Source organism: Neospora caninum, chromosome V (genome assembly GCF_000208865.1).
Source record: "Neospora caninum Liverpool complete genome, chromosome V".
In the NCBI taxonomy this organism is placed as follows: Eukaryota; Apicomplexa; class Conoidasida; order Eucoccidiorida; family Sarcocystidae; genus Neospora; species Neospora caninum.
Window position 1 is genome coordinate 973,218 of NC_018391.1, and position 17,923 is coordinate 991,140.

General features: G+C 61.4%; 1 protein-coding gene across 1 annotated transcript; it reads left to right on the top strand.

Moving 5' to 3' along the window:
• Positions 1 to 297: 297 nt before the first annotated feature.
• On the top strand, positions 298 to 17,295 carry NCLIV_013280 (conserved hypothetical protein; the record flags this gene model as incomplete). Its single annotated transcript, XM_003881519.1, has 5 exons — positions 298 to 3,989; positions 4,402 to 4,866; positions 5,438 to 13,346; positions 13,707 to 14,246; positions 14,587 to 17,295. 5 exons carry the CDS (start codon positions 298 to 300, stop codon positions 17,293 to 17,295), a joined length of 15,315 nt encoding a protein of 5,104 aa, XP_003881568.1.
• Between the last annotated feature and the right edge of the window lie 628 nt (positions 17,296 to 17,923).

A 17,923-nucleotide genomic window follows, 5' to 3' on the forward strand; every position in this document is an offset into this window, starting at 1 on the left:
CTTTTTTTCGTAGGTCAGGGGGAGTTTCACTCGCCGAGACCCAGAGAAAATCGTCGCGTCCTCGTCTACCAAGACCTACCACCACGACGAGGTACACACTTTTCAGCCGCGTTCCAGTCTCAGCTTCCTCTCTGTCTTTCCTCCCCCTTCGCTCCTCTTCCACGTCTCCGTCCTCGGCCCTCCTTCGCCCTCCACATGCAAGCGCCGGCTTCCCGCTGAGTCCCCTCTCTTCCGCCTCTGGGCTGTTCGTTCTTCCCGTCTCTTCCGTTCTCCGGTGCAATAGGGAGAGTCGCCAAGATGCAGAGGCAAACAGAGGAGAGAGAAGGACCCGGCGCGGGCCACGATGAAGGATGGGAGTTTGCGCGGCAGCTTGCCGCTGTCTCCGCCTCGGTGGAGAGTCTTAGAAGACAGGCAGAGGGAAGGTTGACAGAGAGCGAGCCGAGACAGGAGAAAGGCGCGTCGCCAGTGCCTGCTCAGCTTCTCGAGCGGCTTCGCGCTCTTCTCCACGATGACGCTCCTCGTGTGGAGACAGCTGCACAGGGAAGCAAAGCCGTACACTCGCTCCCAGGGCAGGCGCGGGGCGCAGGGGCCCTTCGTCCTCGACAGCAAACGTCCCAGAGAGAGAGGGACTTGGAGAGGTTTTCCACCAGTTATTGCGCTCTATCTCCTCTCTGTTCGGAGGTTCTCACTCTCCTCCAGCTTCTGCTTTTCAAGGAGACGTCTTCGTCTCGCACGAGCGAGGAAAGAAAGCAAAGAGGCAGCCTTGGTCCAGGAGACACCATTTCCGGAGTGCTGGACAAGAAGGCCCAGAAGGACTTGGAGGACCTCAGCGAGCTTCTGCTTTCCTTTCTCTGTTCCGTGTTCGAACAGGAATCGCTGGACGTTGCAGATTTCTGCACATGCCACACTCGCCGCAAGGTTTCCGCCGCTGTGACGACGCCTGCGTTTCTCTCGTCTCTCGGCCTCTTCCTCTCTTCTTCCCCCTCGGCCTGCTGCTCGTTTCTCCCCCCCTCGCCGCTTCTGCGGCTCCGATGTCTCCAACTACTTCGGGCCGCCGCCGCGGTCGTCCCCTCCCCGGCGGCCTTCAGCCTGGCTTTGGCCTTGGGCGCCCACGGGGCCTCGAGCGCCGCAGAGACTGACGGCGGAGACAGACTGCTCTTCGCGGGGCTCGCCGCGGCTCTGGAAGGCCCTCAAGCGAAGCTCCTGCAGACGAAGAAGCAGCCGAGCAACTCGCGTGGCGGCGTCTGGCTTCCCCCGCTCGCATGCAACGCCGCGCCAGAGGAGTCGCTGTCGCACCTGTCTCAGCAGAAAGCGTCCATGCGTCAGGACGGCTCCGGCGGGCAGCCCCGGGAGTCTGCGTGTCTCTCCGCGAAGAGCTCGCCAAGGGGAAAGCCTGCGCCGAGTGCCGACGCCTGGTCCGTCGCCTGGGGGCGAACCTTCACGGCCTGCTCCTGTCTCTCTCGCGGGTGCGGCCCGCGAAGTGTCTCCTTTCTTTCGCGCGTCTTGGCGGGTGAGGCTGGAGGGGACTGCCTGCAGCTCGCGGACGCGGTCGCCGGACCTGGCGAGACCCAGGCCTTGTCTCCGAATCAGGTGGCGGCTGCTGTGGGGCGATGGGCCAGCGCGTCGAACGGAAGCGCCGCAGGAGACACTTCCGGAGCGAGGTGTGGGGCTGTACCTATCCGCTACGCTCTTCGCCAAGAAGCCCTTTGCCTCCTGCTTCAACTGCTGCTTCACAAAGACAAAAGTGTGGGGTTAACGCTCCTTCAGCGTCCTCCAAACCGGCAGCCTCTCGCTCCGCCCCTGTCGAGCTCGCCTTCCACCGCCTCGCCAGCTGGGTCGAGACCCTCGACAGTGGCCGATCTGTTCGTCAGAGCCTTTCTCCCGCTTCGTTTCGACAGGAGACAAGACGCTCTCGTCTGGTTGCTGGGTTTCCGGCGAGCCCTTCGAGACTTGGAGATACGTGCGCGCATGTCTGCCGCGTTTCGCGCTGCAGCCGGAGGCCGGCGAGGTGGACGAGAGGGGAGCGCTTTCTCCGAGATTTTCAGCAAAGGCGCCAAGAGCGGCCCTGGAGAAGAAGATAGTTCCCGTGGGGGAGAGGAGACGGGGCGTGAAGGCCCAAGTTTGCCCTCTGGAGGGGCCAACCCTGTGGGGTGGATTTGGAGACGCGTAGGGACAGGCCCCGTTCTCCAGGCTCTCGCTCACCTGCTGCACTCCTTCACCAGCCGAGAGTCGCTGGGTCAGCTCCTGGGACCTCTGACTTCTCAAATGGAGACTACTCAAGAAGACGGAGAAGACACGGCAGACAACCCCCCCAGCGGAAGCGAGGTGGCTATTGACGCTGAGGCCATCCAGCGTGCATCACGAGGAACGGGAGTGGAGCGGCGTCCAGGTCGCTCTCTCGGTGCCGGATGCGATGCTGCTGTGGAGCTGGAGAAGCCGAGAATGTTTCAAGGGACGCACAACCTGTACCTCGCTCTTCTGCCATCGTCCTTTCTTTCTTCGTTTCCTGGTGCCTCCTGTTCTTCTCCTTCTTGGTTGCTCCAAAGCCTTCTGGGGGATTTCCTCCTCTGCGCCGTTCCGCCCTCTTCCCTCGACTCCGGTTCTTCGGTCTCCGCAACCGCGGCGTCTCGCCCTTCGCAAGGGTCGTCTTCCTCTTCTCCGCAGTCTGCGCTCGTCCTGTCCTTCTTGCAAGCGCTGCGGCCCGTCTTTCTGCCGCCCCAGCAAGAGCTCCTCCTGTCTCTGCTCGCTGCTTACCCTCTCGAGCTCCACACCCGTTTCCTGGAGACATTTTCCGCTCTTCATCTCGCTGCACGTTCTTCCGTCCAGTTTGCGCTTTCTCACTTTCTTCTCTTCCGTCTTTTGCTGCTTCCGCTGGATCGACTCCGCGACTCGGCCGCCTCTCTCACTGGTGTCCTCCCGGCGGTCTATCTGGCCCCGTCCTTCGTGTCTCCCTCTGGCGGCTTCAACGGATCGACTGCCTTCTCCGCCGCCGCCTCCGGCGCCTCGACGGCTCCGACGGTGGAGACCCTTCAGGCAGCAACGCAGGTACAGCTGCAGGAAGTGGCGATCGGCGAGAGAAGGAGACACTTGATTCAGCCTCTGGTCTCGCTGATGTCGCCCCCTTGTCTCCAGCTGCGTCAGCACCTGACGGCCAGTCTGCTCCACAGTTCGCTGTCCGTGAACTTTTTCGGGTTCGTTCTTTTGCGAGTTGCATGCCGTCTCTTCCAAGCCGTCGCAGAGACCCTCGCCGAGGAGACAGCGGTCGCCGAAGGGACGTGGGGTCGAGACTCTCTCTCCCGCCTCCTCAAGGCGGCCATGCGAGAGAGACTGCCCGACGAGAAAACAGTGCTGAACTGCTTGAAGAAGCTGGAGCAGCATTTCCGGGTGTTCCCAGATCCGACGTGTGGGAAGCAACGGAAAAGCGGGAAAGCCAGACTCGTGTGGGACGTCGAAGGCTGGGATGCAGACGAGCTCTGGCCCACGGACGAGGCCCTCGTGAGAGAACAGATGGACAGAGACCTAACGGGCGGCAGGAAGCGAAAGGGAAACGGTGGAGACGCACCCCGTTCTGCTAAGAAGCCAGATGAAGACGAAGAGCTAGATCTCCATCTGGACGGGTTGGAAGACCTGAGCGACGAAGACACCGCAGACGAATTTGACGCTGACGAGACACCAGACGAAGGCGACGCGTCTCGAAACGGAAACGGCGAAGCGGGAGGATCGCGCAGCGGGGTTGCCGCAGCCTCGCCTTCGCTCACACCGGCATTCATCCTGAACCTCTCTCTGCGTCTTCTTCACTCTCGCCCGTCGCGGCGGCGACTGCCTCAGACCGGCGGGGCAAGCGCCGACGCCGTCGCGCACCTTTGCTCGCCAGCATCCTCGCGTTCTGCTCGGGCGATGCATCCGTCATGGGGGACCATGCAGGCCGAAACGACTCTCCAGCTTCGAAGGAACGACGAAGAGTCAACGCCTCTTGGTCTCCTTCTCAGGTATGACGGATGCAGAGAAGAGAACGGGAAGTGTATTTTCGTGTATCCTCACTTGCGTTTCACAGTGTCTCCCTCACCTGAAACGCCGTAGAAACGCCGTTCGCCCCGCCCTCCTCTCGAGTCAGCCTTTGGCTCGGATGCTCGAATGAGCAGCTGTTCACACAGAAGCATCTACGGGCATGCACATCATTTCCGTATCGAAATTCCGACATAAATTAGATACAAGCAAAGTTGTATACAGTGATACACATAGCTTGCCACAGAGGTAGCAGACTAGCCAGGAGAGTGCATGATTCCGTCAAGGCATTCCTCAGCCTGATATATTTTCTTCCGAGTTCTCCGTTTCGCGTTGCTGTCGTTTCAAAACTTGCTCGTTTGCGTCTCCCTCTAATTGTGGCTTGTGCTTTCTCAGCTGTTTAGACGTTGCCCATTTGTACCAAGCGCTCCTGCTTCCTCCAGGAGGGTTTTCCTTCGACTGGTCGCGGCTCCTCACCACGCCTACAAAATTGGTTCCTGCGCCCCAGGAGAGGACCAAGGGAGACGGCCTTGTCTCCGCGGCGTCCGAAGCCGCCGTCCTGTCCCCTTCGGTTTGGGCTCTAGAGCCTGAGGCGGGGGCTGCGATTGTCGCTCTTGGGCTCCAGGCCCTGGGCGGCGGCGGAGACGGCCTCGACGGGCATCGTTTCGGATTTCAAGTCGGGTCCATCGTGTCGAAGCCGACGCTGATTTTCCTGACGCAGCTGCTGTTTCAATGGCGCCTCTCCGTTCAGCAAGAGGAAGTGGAACGGCCTGTGCTCGGGGGGCAGGCGGCTCTGCGCGTCGTTGCCACAAGTCTCCGAGACACCAGCTTCTCCGAACACCTCTTGGGCCTTTTCTCCAGGTAGGAAAGAACAGACCACGGACAACACGGGAGAGCAGCACTAACAGCACGAACGCAACGGAGAGACAACGACGCGAGAGGACCGAAATGCAGAGACGGAGAGGCGGGAGACTAGAGGAAGACAGGAAAGGAGGGGAGAGAGACAACAAAAGAGACAAACCTGAGCACCGACAGCACGAGAGCAAATCTGGGAGCCGAGGATCAGAAAGAGGAGGAAACCCCCTCGAGCTTCCTTCCGCCTTCCCCTGGGAAGCGGCGGGGGCTGACGAAGGGAACTGTGAAGGTTTTGTTCATGCCGAGAACGGAGGAAGAGCTTGAGGGAACGGCCATTCGCCGCTGGGGCACCCAACAGAAGACGCGCACGGCCCAGAATCTGTTCTCCGACACCAACAGCCCCCCAATACACCCGCCGTTATTCACATGAGTTTCCCGTGGCTTTCAGCCGCCGCGTCGAGCCTCGCCATACGGCCTGCATGCAGGCTTCGACAGCAGGCTCTGGAGCGTCGCGACGTGCGTTACGGGCGGAAAGCTTTCTTCGTGCGATTGCGATTTTCTCCCGTTTCGGCTGCAGGTGTCTCTCCGTCTCGCCCCTCTTCCAGACTGCCCCAGTGAACGAGTTGGCCATCTGGCTCGCAGCGCTGTCTCCCCGCCAGCCCCAAGGCGGCGCCTCTTCTGGCGCTCAGGCGCCCTCCTTTTGTTTCCGCTGTGCGGCTTCCTACTTTTTAGCGATTGTCAAATTTGCTGTCGAGAAGCCTCTTCTTCTCTTGCATCGCCGCTCGTCCTCTTCGCTGGACTCTGTCGACGCTTCTTCGCCTTATGGCTCCACTTGTGATTCGCCCTCTTCTCGACAGAGCGAGCCGGCAGGCGCAGCAGGCTGCGACTCCCCCGGCGTCTCTCTCTTCGTCCGTGCTCTCCTTGCGCATCTCTCTCTCGCCCCAGAGTGCACTGGCGGCAAACCGCTGTACGTCGACGTCGTCGGCCCCTCGCTCTCTCTCTTCTTGTCGTCTGACGCTCCGCCTTCGTCGCTGGCCCATGCGGAGTCGTGTCCGGCGTCCGCGGCGCCTTTCGCTCCCACAAAGAGAGACACCGCCTTGTGCGTGGACAGCATCGGCGCGTGGGTCTCGCGCGGCCTCCTGGCTCTGCTGGCGCTTCGCCCCTGCCTCCTCGAGCCCGTCCGGGGTCTGCTCGACCGCCAGCGGCCCTGGCGAGTCGTCGGCGCGGCTCTGGGCGCCGGCCGGGAGGCTTCTGGCGATGGAGGGGAAGGCGGCGAGAAGGGCGCGAGTGAGGAGGCAGGACATCAGAAGAAGACCAAAGACAAGAAGAAAGATAAGAACGCGGACAAGAGAGAAGAGGACAGGAAGCGGAAACACGGGTGGAGCTTGGACGGCGAGGAAGTGCAGGCGAAGGGTTCCGATGGGCAGGGAGAGGAAGACACCGTCGAGAGAGAGCACGGAGGCGAGACGGAAGAAGACGAGAAACAGAAAGCAATTGCAGCACTGCGACAAGCAGCTGCGCGACACCCACTCTACCCGAGAATCAACGCGTGGAGACGAAGGCTGAGCGCTGTCCTGAAAGAAGCGATACAGCTAGCGGCACAAGAGCGCGAGACGCGCCAGGGGAAGGACGCGCGTTACCGCCAGACAGATGGAGCTTTTCAGGCGGGAGAAACGAGCGACGGAGACTGGGATGGCGAGCTTGAGGAGGCTCCTCGCCTTCTCCCCTCTGAGCACCTTCTCTCCCAGGTGGCCTACATCGAGGAGACGCTGCCGGCCGGCGCATCCGATGCCGACGGCCTCGCTCAGAAGACATCGAAGCATACTTCTGCAAAGCGACCGTCTTGTCCTTCCGCCGATCTGCCTCTTGAGCTCCTCCTGCGGCACATGCAGCCGTCGCGGGCACTGGTGTCGCTCTTCCTCTGTGAGGCCCAACGAATGAAGAACGCTCACTTCCTTCTGCCTCTCCAGTCTTCATTTTGCTCTTCCTGTGCTCCGTCCTGGCGCTGTCCGCTGCCCGTCTCGCGCTCTGCGGGGCTCTCGCCGTCCATTGACGCCGCGCGGTCGAATGTGGGGGCTCTGTTGGGATTCTTGGCGTCGTGTCTTCGTCAGCAGACGACGCGCCTGTCCCTCTGTCCGACCAAGCAAGGGCAAGACTGTGCGGCGGGGGAGCGTGTGATTTCTCTTTTGCAAAAGCTCTTAAATACGTTCCACCTCGTCCAGCACCTAAATGCCGGGGAGGCCGGGAACCGTACCTTTTTCGCGTGGCCTTCCGAGGAGACCCAGCAGCTTTCCTCAGTCTCCGGTGTCTCTCTCCAGGCACCAGACTTTGGGCCTGTCTCTGCACCGTTTCCTTCTGGCTCTTCGTGCTGGTCTTCGTCGGTCTCACCGTCGCTGGCGCCTGCAGAAGTCTGCGACGAATCAGTCTTTGTTCGCCTGCTGATGCGCCCCCGAGACGAAGCTGGCCTCGTCGGGCCTTCCTTGGAGCAGCGCGTGGAGCGGGAACTCAGCGAGCTAGCCTTCACCGCGCGGGCGCGAGCGAACGGCGGGAAGAAGGCGAAGAGCGGAAAAGGAGAAAGTGCATTGGGAGAAGGACGAAAGAAAAGGAAGAGAGAGGGAGACGCCAGTGGAGGGGAAGAGAAAGGCGAATCGACATTTCTCCAGATCGCAGTCCTCAGTTGCACGTACATCACCACCGTGTTGATCCAGACGGCGGACCGTGTCCACGAAAGTTACCCGCCGCCGCGAGGACTTTCCCCACGTTTTCAGCAGAACGGAGCAGGCTTCCTCACCCTCACCCGTCGGCTGTTGCCTCTCCTCCTCACGCGGGTGGCTATCCCCTTGAGTCGCCTCGCGGCGCTGGAGCAGCGAAGACGTCTCGGCAGTGGGAGCCAGCTCGCCGCCGCCTCGGGGCACGAGCGGAGACAAGGAGACAGCGGCTCCTCGGATCCGCGGGGATCTCTCTCGTCGCTTCCTGCGTATGCGCGAGAGACGCTCCAACGCATCTGCGCAGCTGCGGCAGCCTGGGGCCTTGAAAAGGAGACGCTGCTCACTCCGGCGGTCGCGTTCCTACACGGCGTACACATCGGGCTAGTCCGCGAGGTCACGAAGGGAGGTCAGGCAGGAGATTGCCAGGCGGATGAGCCTCCGCAGAGTTGTGGCGATGCATCCGACAGAGACAGGAAGAAGAATTCGGAAGAGCGTGAGAAGCGAGGAGGCAGTGGAGGAAGGGAGGGCGAAGTTGCGTGTGCTGGTACTTCTGTCTCTGATCCTGGGTCACGTTTCCCGCCTTCCCTCGAGGGTCGGTGGCCCTTGGACCTGATGGAAACCTACGTGGAGCATCGGCTTCAACAGCGCTCTTTTATGAGCTCTCGTCAGCCCCTCAGGGCGATGCCTGAAGCCGAAACGGCCGTTGTCGACTCTCCCCTTCGTTCGTCGTTTCCGCGCGCTCTCGACACAGATGAGATTCGCCTTCTTCTGGCTCTTCTTCAGCTGGTGGACGCGTCGGGAAGTTCGTCGGAAGGCGGCGAGACGGTCGGCGGTCTCTCGCCCGCCTTCTCTGGCGTGTACGGAGACGCCCGCGAGGAACAGCGACACCGCAGGAGAGTCGCGAAGCTGCTTGTGAGTCTCCTGGATGCCCTCGACACCGCCACGGCTCCTGGCGCACGCGCGGGGCCTCTGTACGAGGGCGAGACATCTAAACGAGGCGAAGGGAAGGCGACGACTGGCGAAGACTCTGGAGAGTCTGGAGGAAGCAAAACTCCATTGGGGACTTTCTCGGAATCGCTTCGAGTCGCGTATGAAAGACATCTCGTGCGGCAATGTCTCGTTCCGGCAACGTGGATACTTCCCGCGTCTGCCTCGCCCTCTGCTACTCCGAGCACCCCTTGTGACAGAAGAGTCGGTACACCTGAGGCAGCCGACAGCCTGTACGCGATTCACCCCGGTCTCGGTCGGTTGTTTCACGATCGGTTCGCTGGAAATCCGTTCTTTCGAGCGGCCGTGCAGCTCGAGCTTGGAACACAACCTTCGCAACCGAACTCCTGTGTCTCAGGCTGCTCCCAGTTCTCCACGTCGTCTCTCGCTACCCCGCTGACGTCTCCGTCTCTTGTCCTGCGCGCCGAGTCGGTGGTGCTCCGCAGACAGGAGGGCGAAGCACGCCCCAGTGTCCTTCTCCTGTCCTCGTGGCGCTTCGCTCTGGAGCTTCTGCAGCTGCGAGAAGGAGCGCTGTGTCTCCTTCCTCTGTTTCCTTCTCGTCTTCGCCTTGCCAAGCGGCTTCTTGCTCTCGCGGGCGACATCGGTGGAGACGACTCGGGCCCGAAGGCGAGCGGGGAGACAGAGGACCGGGAGGCGAGGCACGTGGACGCGAAAAAAGAGAAGAAGAAAAAAAAGATCAAGGAGGCAGCGACGAAGTGGGGAGAGGGGATGCTTCGAATTCTGCTTCGAGTGCACGAGGCGTCTCAGGAGGGAACGGCTTCCGACCTGCACAGTGTCCGAATAAAAGGAGACGCCGACGGCAGTGACGAGGAACGCTTCTCGCCCGTCGCTGAACAGACACTGATGCAGGCGGCACTGGACTTCTACGAGGGTCGAGACGCGATTTTCGAAAGTGACTGTTGGAGCGACTCCAAGGGCGCAGAGGAGGCGCGGCGCTTCGGGTGTCCGGCCGCCGTCTCTTCACCGCCTCGCAGGTGTTCTGGCGAAACAGAAACCGACGCAAACGACAAGGAAGAGGAAGACAAGGAAGTCGAGGAAGGAAAGAAAGTAAGGACCAGAGAGGCGAAGACCGCAGGTCGCGAAGACATTCCCGGGGCATTTGCTCTCGTGCGGCGAGGCGTGACTGCGATCCAGGACAGTCTCATCTCCTTGTCGAATCCGACAAACCTTCCTCTCCAGGGACAGCTTTTCTTTGACGCGAAGGACGAACAGGGCGCCATCACCGGCGCTGTGGTGGACGGAGGAAAAGACGGAAACGTCGCGGCTGCCGAGGCCAGGCTGATGGCGCAGGCGTCTCTGCAAAGAGTCGCCTGTCTCTGGATGGCTGTGGGGCTGTACGAAGCCTGCCGCCGGCTCACCTACCTGGGAGGCGACGAGAACGGAAAAGAGGCTAAGGACGACGGCGACGAGAGCGACACAACGGAAAAGCGAGCGAGAGACCGCGAGAGGACTGGGAGCGCCTTCTTGGGGAGGTTTCTTGTTGACGCTTTTGCCAGTCTGTGCTGCCGGCTGTCTGTCGAGGTTTTCTGCTCGAACAAGGCAGACGCGCTGGCCCGGGCTCTCCTTCCTCCGGCGCGTTCTCTCTGCGTCTCCGCTCCCAGCTTGCCTCTTTCCCCTTCGTCCTTGTCTGCGTCCTCACTTGCGTCGGCTGCGCGCCATCTCCTCGCGCGGCTTGAGAGCCTGCTGGAGCTTCTCATCCACGACATGCCAGTGAGGGGAAATAGCGCCGACGAAGTGGAGACAGCGAGCGACGCTTCCCCAGGAGAGACTGAGGTCGGCGCTTCTCTGTTGGACTTCTTTTCGCGTCTCCAGCTGACTGTGTCCCTGTGGGGGCTTCTGCGTCGACTCCCGCTGTCGTGGCGTGCCGAGAAGAAAACCGATCCGGACTCTCTCCCGTCTTCGCCCCTTTCTTCCGCTTCGCTCCGACACAAGGCCGACCGCTGCATGCTGCGGCTCGCGCGGAGTTTCTGCCGACGGCAAGGCGGCGCGAAGAAGCTGGACGAGTTCGCGACCATCCTCGCTTCGCGCGGCGGACCTTCCGTCTCCGCGGACGGCGAGAAGGCCGCGGTCGATCCGAAGAAAGTTCTTGCCTCTGCTCGCCGTCGCGCATGTCTCTTTGCGGGAGCCTGGTGTCAGGTCTACCTGCCTGTGTGGCGCGCAGGCTTGCTGGCGGCGTCTGCGTTGCCTGCGTCGCCTGCGTCGTCGAAGGCCAGCGGCGGTCGCAAGGGAGAGAAGAAGGCGGAGGACGCCGAAGGAGCCGACGAGGCGACTCTCAGGCGGAAGAGGGTGTGGACACTCGCCGAGGAAATCGTGCACTCAGACGCTCTGTGGCAACTCGCCACTGCACTCCGCTTTCTCTGCTACGCTGCTGCCAAGGACGCGCAAGCTGGAAGCAGTGGAGACACGGAGGGTGACGGCCGGGAAGCCGAAGGACAATCAGGGCGACCAGCGATGGTTCGAACCGGTGCAGAGAAACGCGCGGCGCTAGAAAACATGGAAACGACAGGAAGCGAAACTGTTTTTGAACCCTCGGATGAAGACCTTCAGCTCGCCTTGCTGCCGCTCTTCCACTGTCTGGGTTCCGAGCTCCTCCCGATCTACTACTCGGCTTCCGCTGAGAAGCGAGTCGAGGATACAGACGCGGGTCGCGGTGAAGGCCGACGGGGGAACAGCGCTTCCTGGGATGCCGGACAGGCCTTGGACGGATACGAAGGCGGCGAGGGCAACTGGGATACCAGCTACGGAGATTCCCAGCAGGGCGGCCGGTCGATTTTCTTTGCTGACGAAGAGGAGGAGGAAGCGCGAGAAGCGGAGCAGCACCGGTCTGTGCCTCAGCGAGGCGAGGCGTCTCCAGACAAACGGCCTCTGGCCTTGCTCATCGATCTGTTGCCGAAGGAACTGTACGCGTTGTTTGCGTCGCTCTACGGCGCCTCGACGTCTTCGGCCGATCTCTGCCTCCGAAACATCTTCATGGCGGACCGTGCAGAAGTTCGCGAGGTGTACATACACTCGAGCTTTGCCTTCACCGCTCAGCGCGCTGCGGAGGCGGGGACAGCGGACTCGCATGCATCGCCTTTCGCTGTGCTTCCCGTCACGGACGCGCTCGCATGGACCGCCCGTCTGCCGCAGCCTCAAGAAGGCGGCGGCGAGAGGCTCCAGGCAACCAGAAGAGCCGAAGAGAACGAAGGCGAAGACGCCCTTCTTCTGCTTCTCCGTTTCCTGCGACAATCCGCGGATGCAACGGCGGTCGAGGAAGCAGAGAGAGGCCGGAGGAAGCGGCGGAAGGACCGGCAAGGGACGAAGCAAACCAGGGACTGTCTGGCGCATGCGTGGACACTCGACGACTTCCACGCATTTGTCAACGAATGTGATGAAGACACGCCTTCTTTGTCTCTCACGTCCGTCCTCGTCACAGCCCTCGGATCTTCACAGGCGACTGCGCTCGACTGGCTCGGGCTAAACCCGGTCCGCGTGCAAAAGACGCTCGATGCCTTCCCTTTCGCGGCCTGTCTTCCGCGGAATCTGGAGACGTTTTTCGATCGCTCCGATCGCGGGGACGACGCGCCGTGTCGTCCAGGAGACGGCCACGCCTCGCTTGCAGGCCGGTGCACTGTGTCAGCAACTCCCCTGGTGTCGAGCGGGGCCTCAGTGGGGTGTCTGTACACCTCAGCGGGTAGCCGCTCCGAAAGCGCGCGGCAAGCTAGCGAGGCATCTGGCGGCGAGGATGCTCTGTTCCGCCTTTTGTCTCCGACAAACAAGACGGCCGGAATCGAGGTTGACCACGAGATGCTCTACCAGGCTCGTTTGGCCCTGTCGGCCTGGGTCTCCGACCGGGCCCGATCGTTCGCCTCTCCCTCCGCCTCATGCGACGAAGCTCACAGGCGGCGAGACAGCGCGAAAGGGGAAGTTGCACGGGAAGCACCAGGCGACGCCGCCCCAGCGTACGATGCCGCCTACCTCGTTCCGTTCCTCACCGGCCGCCTCGTCGCGGCGTGCGCGTCTCTCCTTTATCAGCTGGGTGATCCGCGCGAGGCTGAGGGGCGGAAGAGCGCGAACGAAGAAGGCCCTCTGGAGGAAGAGGCCGAGGTCGAGGCAGGGGATCGAGACTCGAAACAGGAACGGCGGGAAGGCAAATCGCGGGAATCTGTAGACATTCAAGTTCAACCCAGGAGAGACGCGTCGCCCTCGCTAGCTGTTCTGGCCAGACGCGCATGCGGGACTGCCCACCGGTGGCTCCAGCTCCAGAGAGACAAGGCCGAGCCGGAGGAGACCGGCGGGGCGGCGCGAGAGCGGCGCCGTCGCCGGAAGCGGCGGAGACACGCAGACGGAGAAGACGAGGACACTGGAGACCTCGGATACGCAGAAGACGACGAGGAGGCCGGGCGAGAGAACGCGGGGACCTCCGCAACGGAGGACGACACAGACAGCAGGCTCCTCGTCGCCTTCGACGTGGAGGAGCTGGAGCGCGCGACGAACCACGTCTGGCCGTTCCTCAACGCCGCACGTCAACTGCAGACTCGCCAGCGTATGCGACGCGAGCAGACGGAGAGACTAAAGCAGGGAGGGGAGGCCGTGGGAGATTTCGAGGCCGAGACCGAAGACGACGGACGCCGGGTGGAGATTGAGGAACTCGCGAACGAAGAGCAGGCGGAAGAAGACTTGGAACGATGGGCAGAAGAGAAACAGAAAGTCGACCAGCAAGGCGTCTGGCTGAGGCGGTTCGCGTCCGGAGGTGGTTTGCAAATTCTCCTCATGGCGCTGTCTTCCACGGTAAGTTGGAGGGCTTTTTCACCCGCTAATGGGCTCCAAGCATCTCCATTCTTCGTCCCAAACTCTCCTTCCCAGCTCCCGTGGGCGAGTCCTCTTGAGTTACCGGTGCGCATATGCCGGCCCTTCGCCCCTTCTTCGTCTCTCTCATCGTCTGTTTCTCTCTCGCAGTGTGGCGTTTCACACGCTTCCGTCTTGTCTCCCGTGAGCGTTTTAGGTCGTCTTCCCCCCCCCCCCCCCTCGCCCCTGTTTCTTGGCCGGCGCTGTCTCCACCTCCGGTTCCCCCCTGTCCCTTTTCGTTTTCCCTGTCTCATCTTCCTCATTCGTTTGGTTCTCCCTCTCCTCCTCTGTGCGTGCCTGTAGGACTCGGAAGTGCGCAGAGTGGCGTATCACGGCCTCGCCGTTTTCTCGCACCTGCTCAATCTCTCAGGGGACCTGACTCTCCTCCTCGCCTTTGCCGAGAAACGCTTGCTGCTCTCGAAAATAGCAGCCCTGTCGGCCTCTCTGTCAGCTGCCGTCGGCGACGGGTCTGCCTCGGCGGCTAGCCAAAAGACTTCGCTCCTGTCGGCCAGAAAGCGAATGCTCACCCGCCAGCTGGAGCAGCACCGGAGCGGCTTCGCGTTCCGCGAGTTGCGACAAGTCCAACTCCTGCTCGCAGCGGTGCGAAGCAGCATCGCCCCGCCCGCAGCGCCGGAGCCGAGCGCCGACACAGGCGCCGCAGCCGCGGAAGGAGGGGGGGAAGACGCGCACGAGGGAAGGACTCGAGACAGAAAACGAAGACGCAGGCGCTCGGAACTCGAGGACGAGGAAGACTGTGACGGAGACGAAGCGTGGCGAGAGATGGAAACAGGACACGCGACTGAGGCGCCAGCAGAACGAAACGACGCAGACCTGTGTCCCGAGGTACAGAGTGACCGCCTTTTCGCACGTCTCCCGATTTGCCTACGAGCCCCGCGGCCGCTGCCCTCAAACACAGTCCGTTCTTCACAGGAACAGATACGCACATTCGCATATATGTATATATACATATATCTTCGTGGCTACTGGGGTATATACATATTTGGAGCAGTATCATGTGTTTTGTGGCACTGTTTCACATCTATTCTAAAATGTCGATCGGGCATTCTGCTCCTTTTCCTCTAGGTTTCGTTCTCTCAACGTGTTTCCGCCTGTGCCGGTCGTTTCGTCGTGTTCACTGCTACATGGCGCCTCCGAGTGTCCTCGCTGCTGTTTTCTCTTCAAGGCCCTCCACCCGATCCTGACAGCCTTCGCGGCGTCTGCGGTCCCCTTCCTTCTCCAGCCGGAACATCCCCTCTTTTCGCTCTTGAACGAGTTTCTGCTCCAGCGCTCCAACCTTTCGTCTCTTCTCTTCTCGCGAGCCGCTTCGCCCTTCCTCTACCTGCCTGCGCGCGCCTCTGCCAGTGCGGGGCCGTGCCACGCCACCGGCCTCGGGTCTCTCTTTTCGACGTTTCTGCTCTCTCCTGTCTCCGTCTCTTCCCTCCAACAGAAGCAGTTTGTTCTCACATGTCTCCTTCGGGCCCTTGCGGCTTCGACGTGCGCCGCTCCTGCTCCCTCTGTCTCCGATGCGTCGAGCCGAGCTCGGCCCTACCGGGATCGCGACGCGGAGACGGTGTCTCTGCTTCTCCCGCCCTCGTCTGTCTTTCTGTTTGCGTCGTCGCCCACTCTCGCGTTTGCTTCCTTTTCTTCACCCTTCCTCGCAGGTGTCTTCGCAGCCCTCCAGCTGTCCCTACAGCTCCCCGCGGGCTTCGCCAACCGTCTCGTTCTCCCGGCGGCGACCCTCGCTTCGGGGTCTTCATCCCGCACAAGCAGCGTGCGCGCTCTGCCTATCGCCTGCTGGAATGCATGCGCCCTGTTGCAGCGTCAAGCCCTCGTACCATGGCTTCTCCACCACACGCGTTTGCTTCTCTTCCCCCCCGCGTCGCCTTTCTCGTCTCCCTCCTCTCCGCTCGCAGCCGCCTCCTCGTGGGGCCGCTACCTCAGCTTCTTCCTCTGGCAGACGCTCCCACTCCCTCACCTCTCTTCGGCGCTCTCGTCTGTCCGTCGCCTGCGCGCGGAGGCGGAAGCTCGGGACAAAGACTTGCGTAGTTTCGCCCAACAGAGACGAGACGCGCTCCACGCGGCGCGGGATGTCCTCGCGCTCTTTTCGGCCCTTCTCGATGCGTCGCTCCTCGCTCCTGTCCTTCCTTCTTTTGGTCAAGACGACGCCTTGGGCCTCGCCCCCGCAGGTTGCGTGGATCGCGAGGCGGCAAAGGAAACCGCAGACGAGGAGTTACGTCGAGGCGAGGCAACTGACAACTCAGAAGATCTCGAAATCCCCGCGGCGACTCTCGAGGGCGCCTGGCGACGCGCAGTCCTCCTCCGCCTTCTCCACCTGTTTGTGTCGAGAGAAGAAGAAAAGGTCGCCGACGAAGAGACGCACAAGCAGTTTGAGCCTACGCCGAGCAAAAAGAGAAAGGTCAAAGACGAGACACATGGGACTGCGAAACTCCGGGAGACGGAAAGCCACAGATCGGGGTCTCAAGGCACCGCACCTCGCTCTTCCAACTCCGACGCCTCGCAGTGTGTTCTGGCAAGTCCCGAAGGAGACGCCGATTTGCTCCTTCGTGCGGAGGTTGTCGCATGGCCTCTCTTTTTAGGGTTTTCTTTGCCTCCCGTGTCGCCCGCCCTCCGGCCCCGTTCTGATCGGTCCCTGGGTGATATTTCCTCTCTCGCTGCTCAAGTCGCTGTGCTGAGATCGCGACTTCTCGGGATTCCCCACCCTTCTCCGGCCGCGCAGTTCAGTGCCTCAGTCTCGACGGCCTTGAACCGGAATCCTCGACGGGGGCGAGAAGGCCAGGCGCCTCCCCGGGTGCAGGCGAGCTCCGAAGGCCCCACGCTTCTTGTTTCGTTGTTCGAGTTCCTCCGATTCATCGTCCGTCTCTGGTACGCTCTGAATCTCTCTCGCGACTGTCGGTCTTCGCTGCCGCCGTCGGCATCGTCTACGGTGCGGCGGCCTGGCGCAGGTGCCGGGTCTTTGGACGCCGAGGCGACAAAACAGTCCGGTTTTCTCCGATTTGGGGCGTCTCCGCCTCTCGCCGAGAAACGAGAAGACGGCGAGAGGGACGAGGTGCGACAGGCGGCGAGTCGCCTCTTCCAGCTCTGCTGGAGACTGTGCTGGTGCGCCTGTTCCCTTTTTCAACCTGCGTTCTGTTTGTTGGCTTCGCCCGCGATCGGATGCCGCGATGCGGCCAAGAGTCCTGCGGGAGAAGGCGCAGTCTCGCCGTGCTCGAGGCAAGTAAAGAAGCTCAAGAAGCACACACAGGAAGAAGAGAGCGAAACCACGGAGTGGGGTGAAGACGAGAAAGAAAGCGGAGCAAGTCGAAGAGGAGAGAACACAACAGGACGGTTCAACAGGCTGGCGCTCTCGCCCCTGCAAAAAGCGCAGCTTCAACAACTCAGACAAGCTGCAGCTGCATGCGTCGCAGACGTCCTCACTCTTTGCGAAGCCGTCGCGCTCTCCACCTCGAGAGACAGGCGGCGAGACGAGGTGGAGACAAGCAGAGGAAGTGGAGGTTGGGAGGCGGCTCGCCACGGCGAGGCGCGTTGGTCCGATCGAACTGTGCGGACAGCCGCGCCTCCCAACTTCGAAAGGAACAACGCATACAGCACAGAAGAGCGTCGCGTGTGTGAGGTGGTGCTTGCCATGTTAAGTCAGGAAGATGGAGCAAAGGCCATGTCTCCGCTCAGTGCCGAACGGAGACAAGCCCTCGCGAGAAAAGAAGAACTCCTGCTGCAGTGGCTGCAGATCTGGTGTCTCCTCTCGAGGGCCCCAGACGGAGACACCTGCGCCGCAGGCCTGCTCTGTGAGGGGCAACCTGCGCGCTTCTCGCTCACTTCTTCTCGCTCCGCGAGATACATTAAATGGATGTGCTCTCAGGGCTGGCGAGGGTAATTGCAGAAACGCGTCGCTTCCCGGTCTATGTGGTGTCTGACTTCTTGTTCTCTCGTTCCCGTGAACTCACGCAGGCTCCGAGAGCTCCGAGACTGCCAGATCTTTCATCTGGTTGCGCTTGGAACGGCGAGAACAGGCAGAGTCTGGCTGCGCTGTGCTTTTCCTACTGCCTACAACTGTTTGAGGCAGTGAGACGCGTTGAAGCCGCAGTGTGGTCAACACTGACCCTCTCACTCCTCAGTTTCAGTGAGCATGCCGAACGCGACGCGAAAGAGGAAGGAGCGCCAGGCCTCCTTTCCTTCAAAGTGCCGAGCTGCGAAACCTCGCGCCGTCGCATCGAGATCCACGTGCCGCTCGTGAGAAAGGAGATACTGTTCCTCGTGCTGATAGGAGGCAGCTCCAAGCGAATTACCAGAAATACACGAAGCGTGGAATCACTAGCCGCCTCCATCGACGATGCGAGCATACCTTTTATGCAGTCATGCGCATATATATATATATATATATATATATATATGCATACACATACACGTACATCAATTGATACAAATATCCCTATATATACATACACATGAATGTATGTTGGCCTGTATTGGCCGAAAGAGGTGTTGTAGGTTTTCGCCTCGAC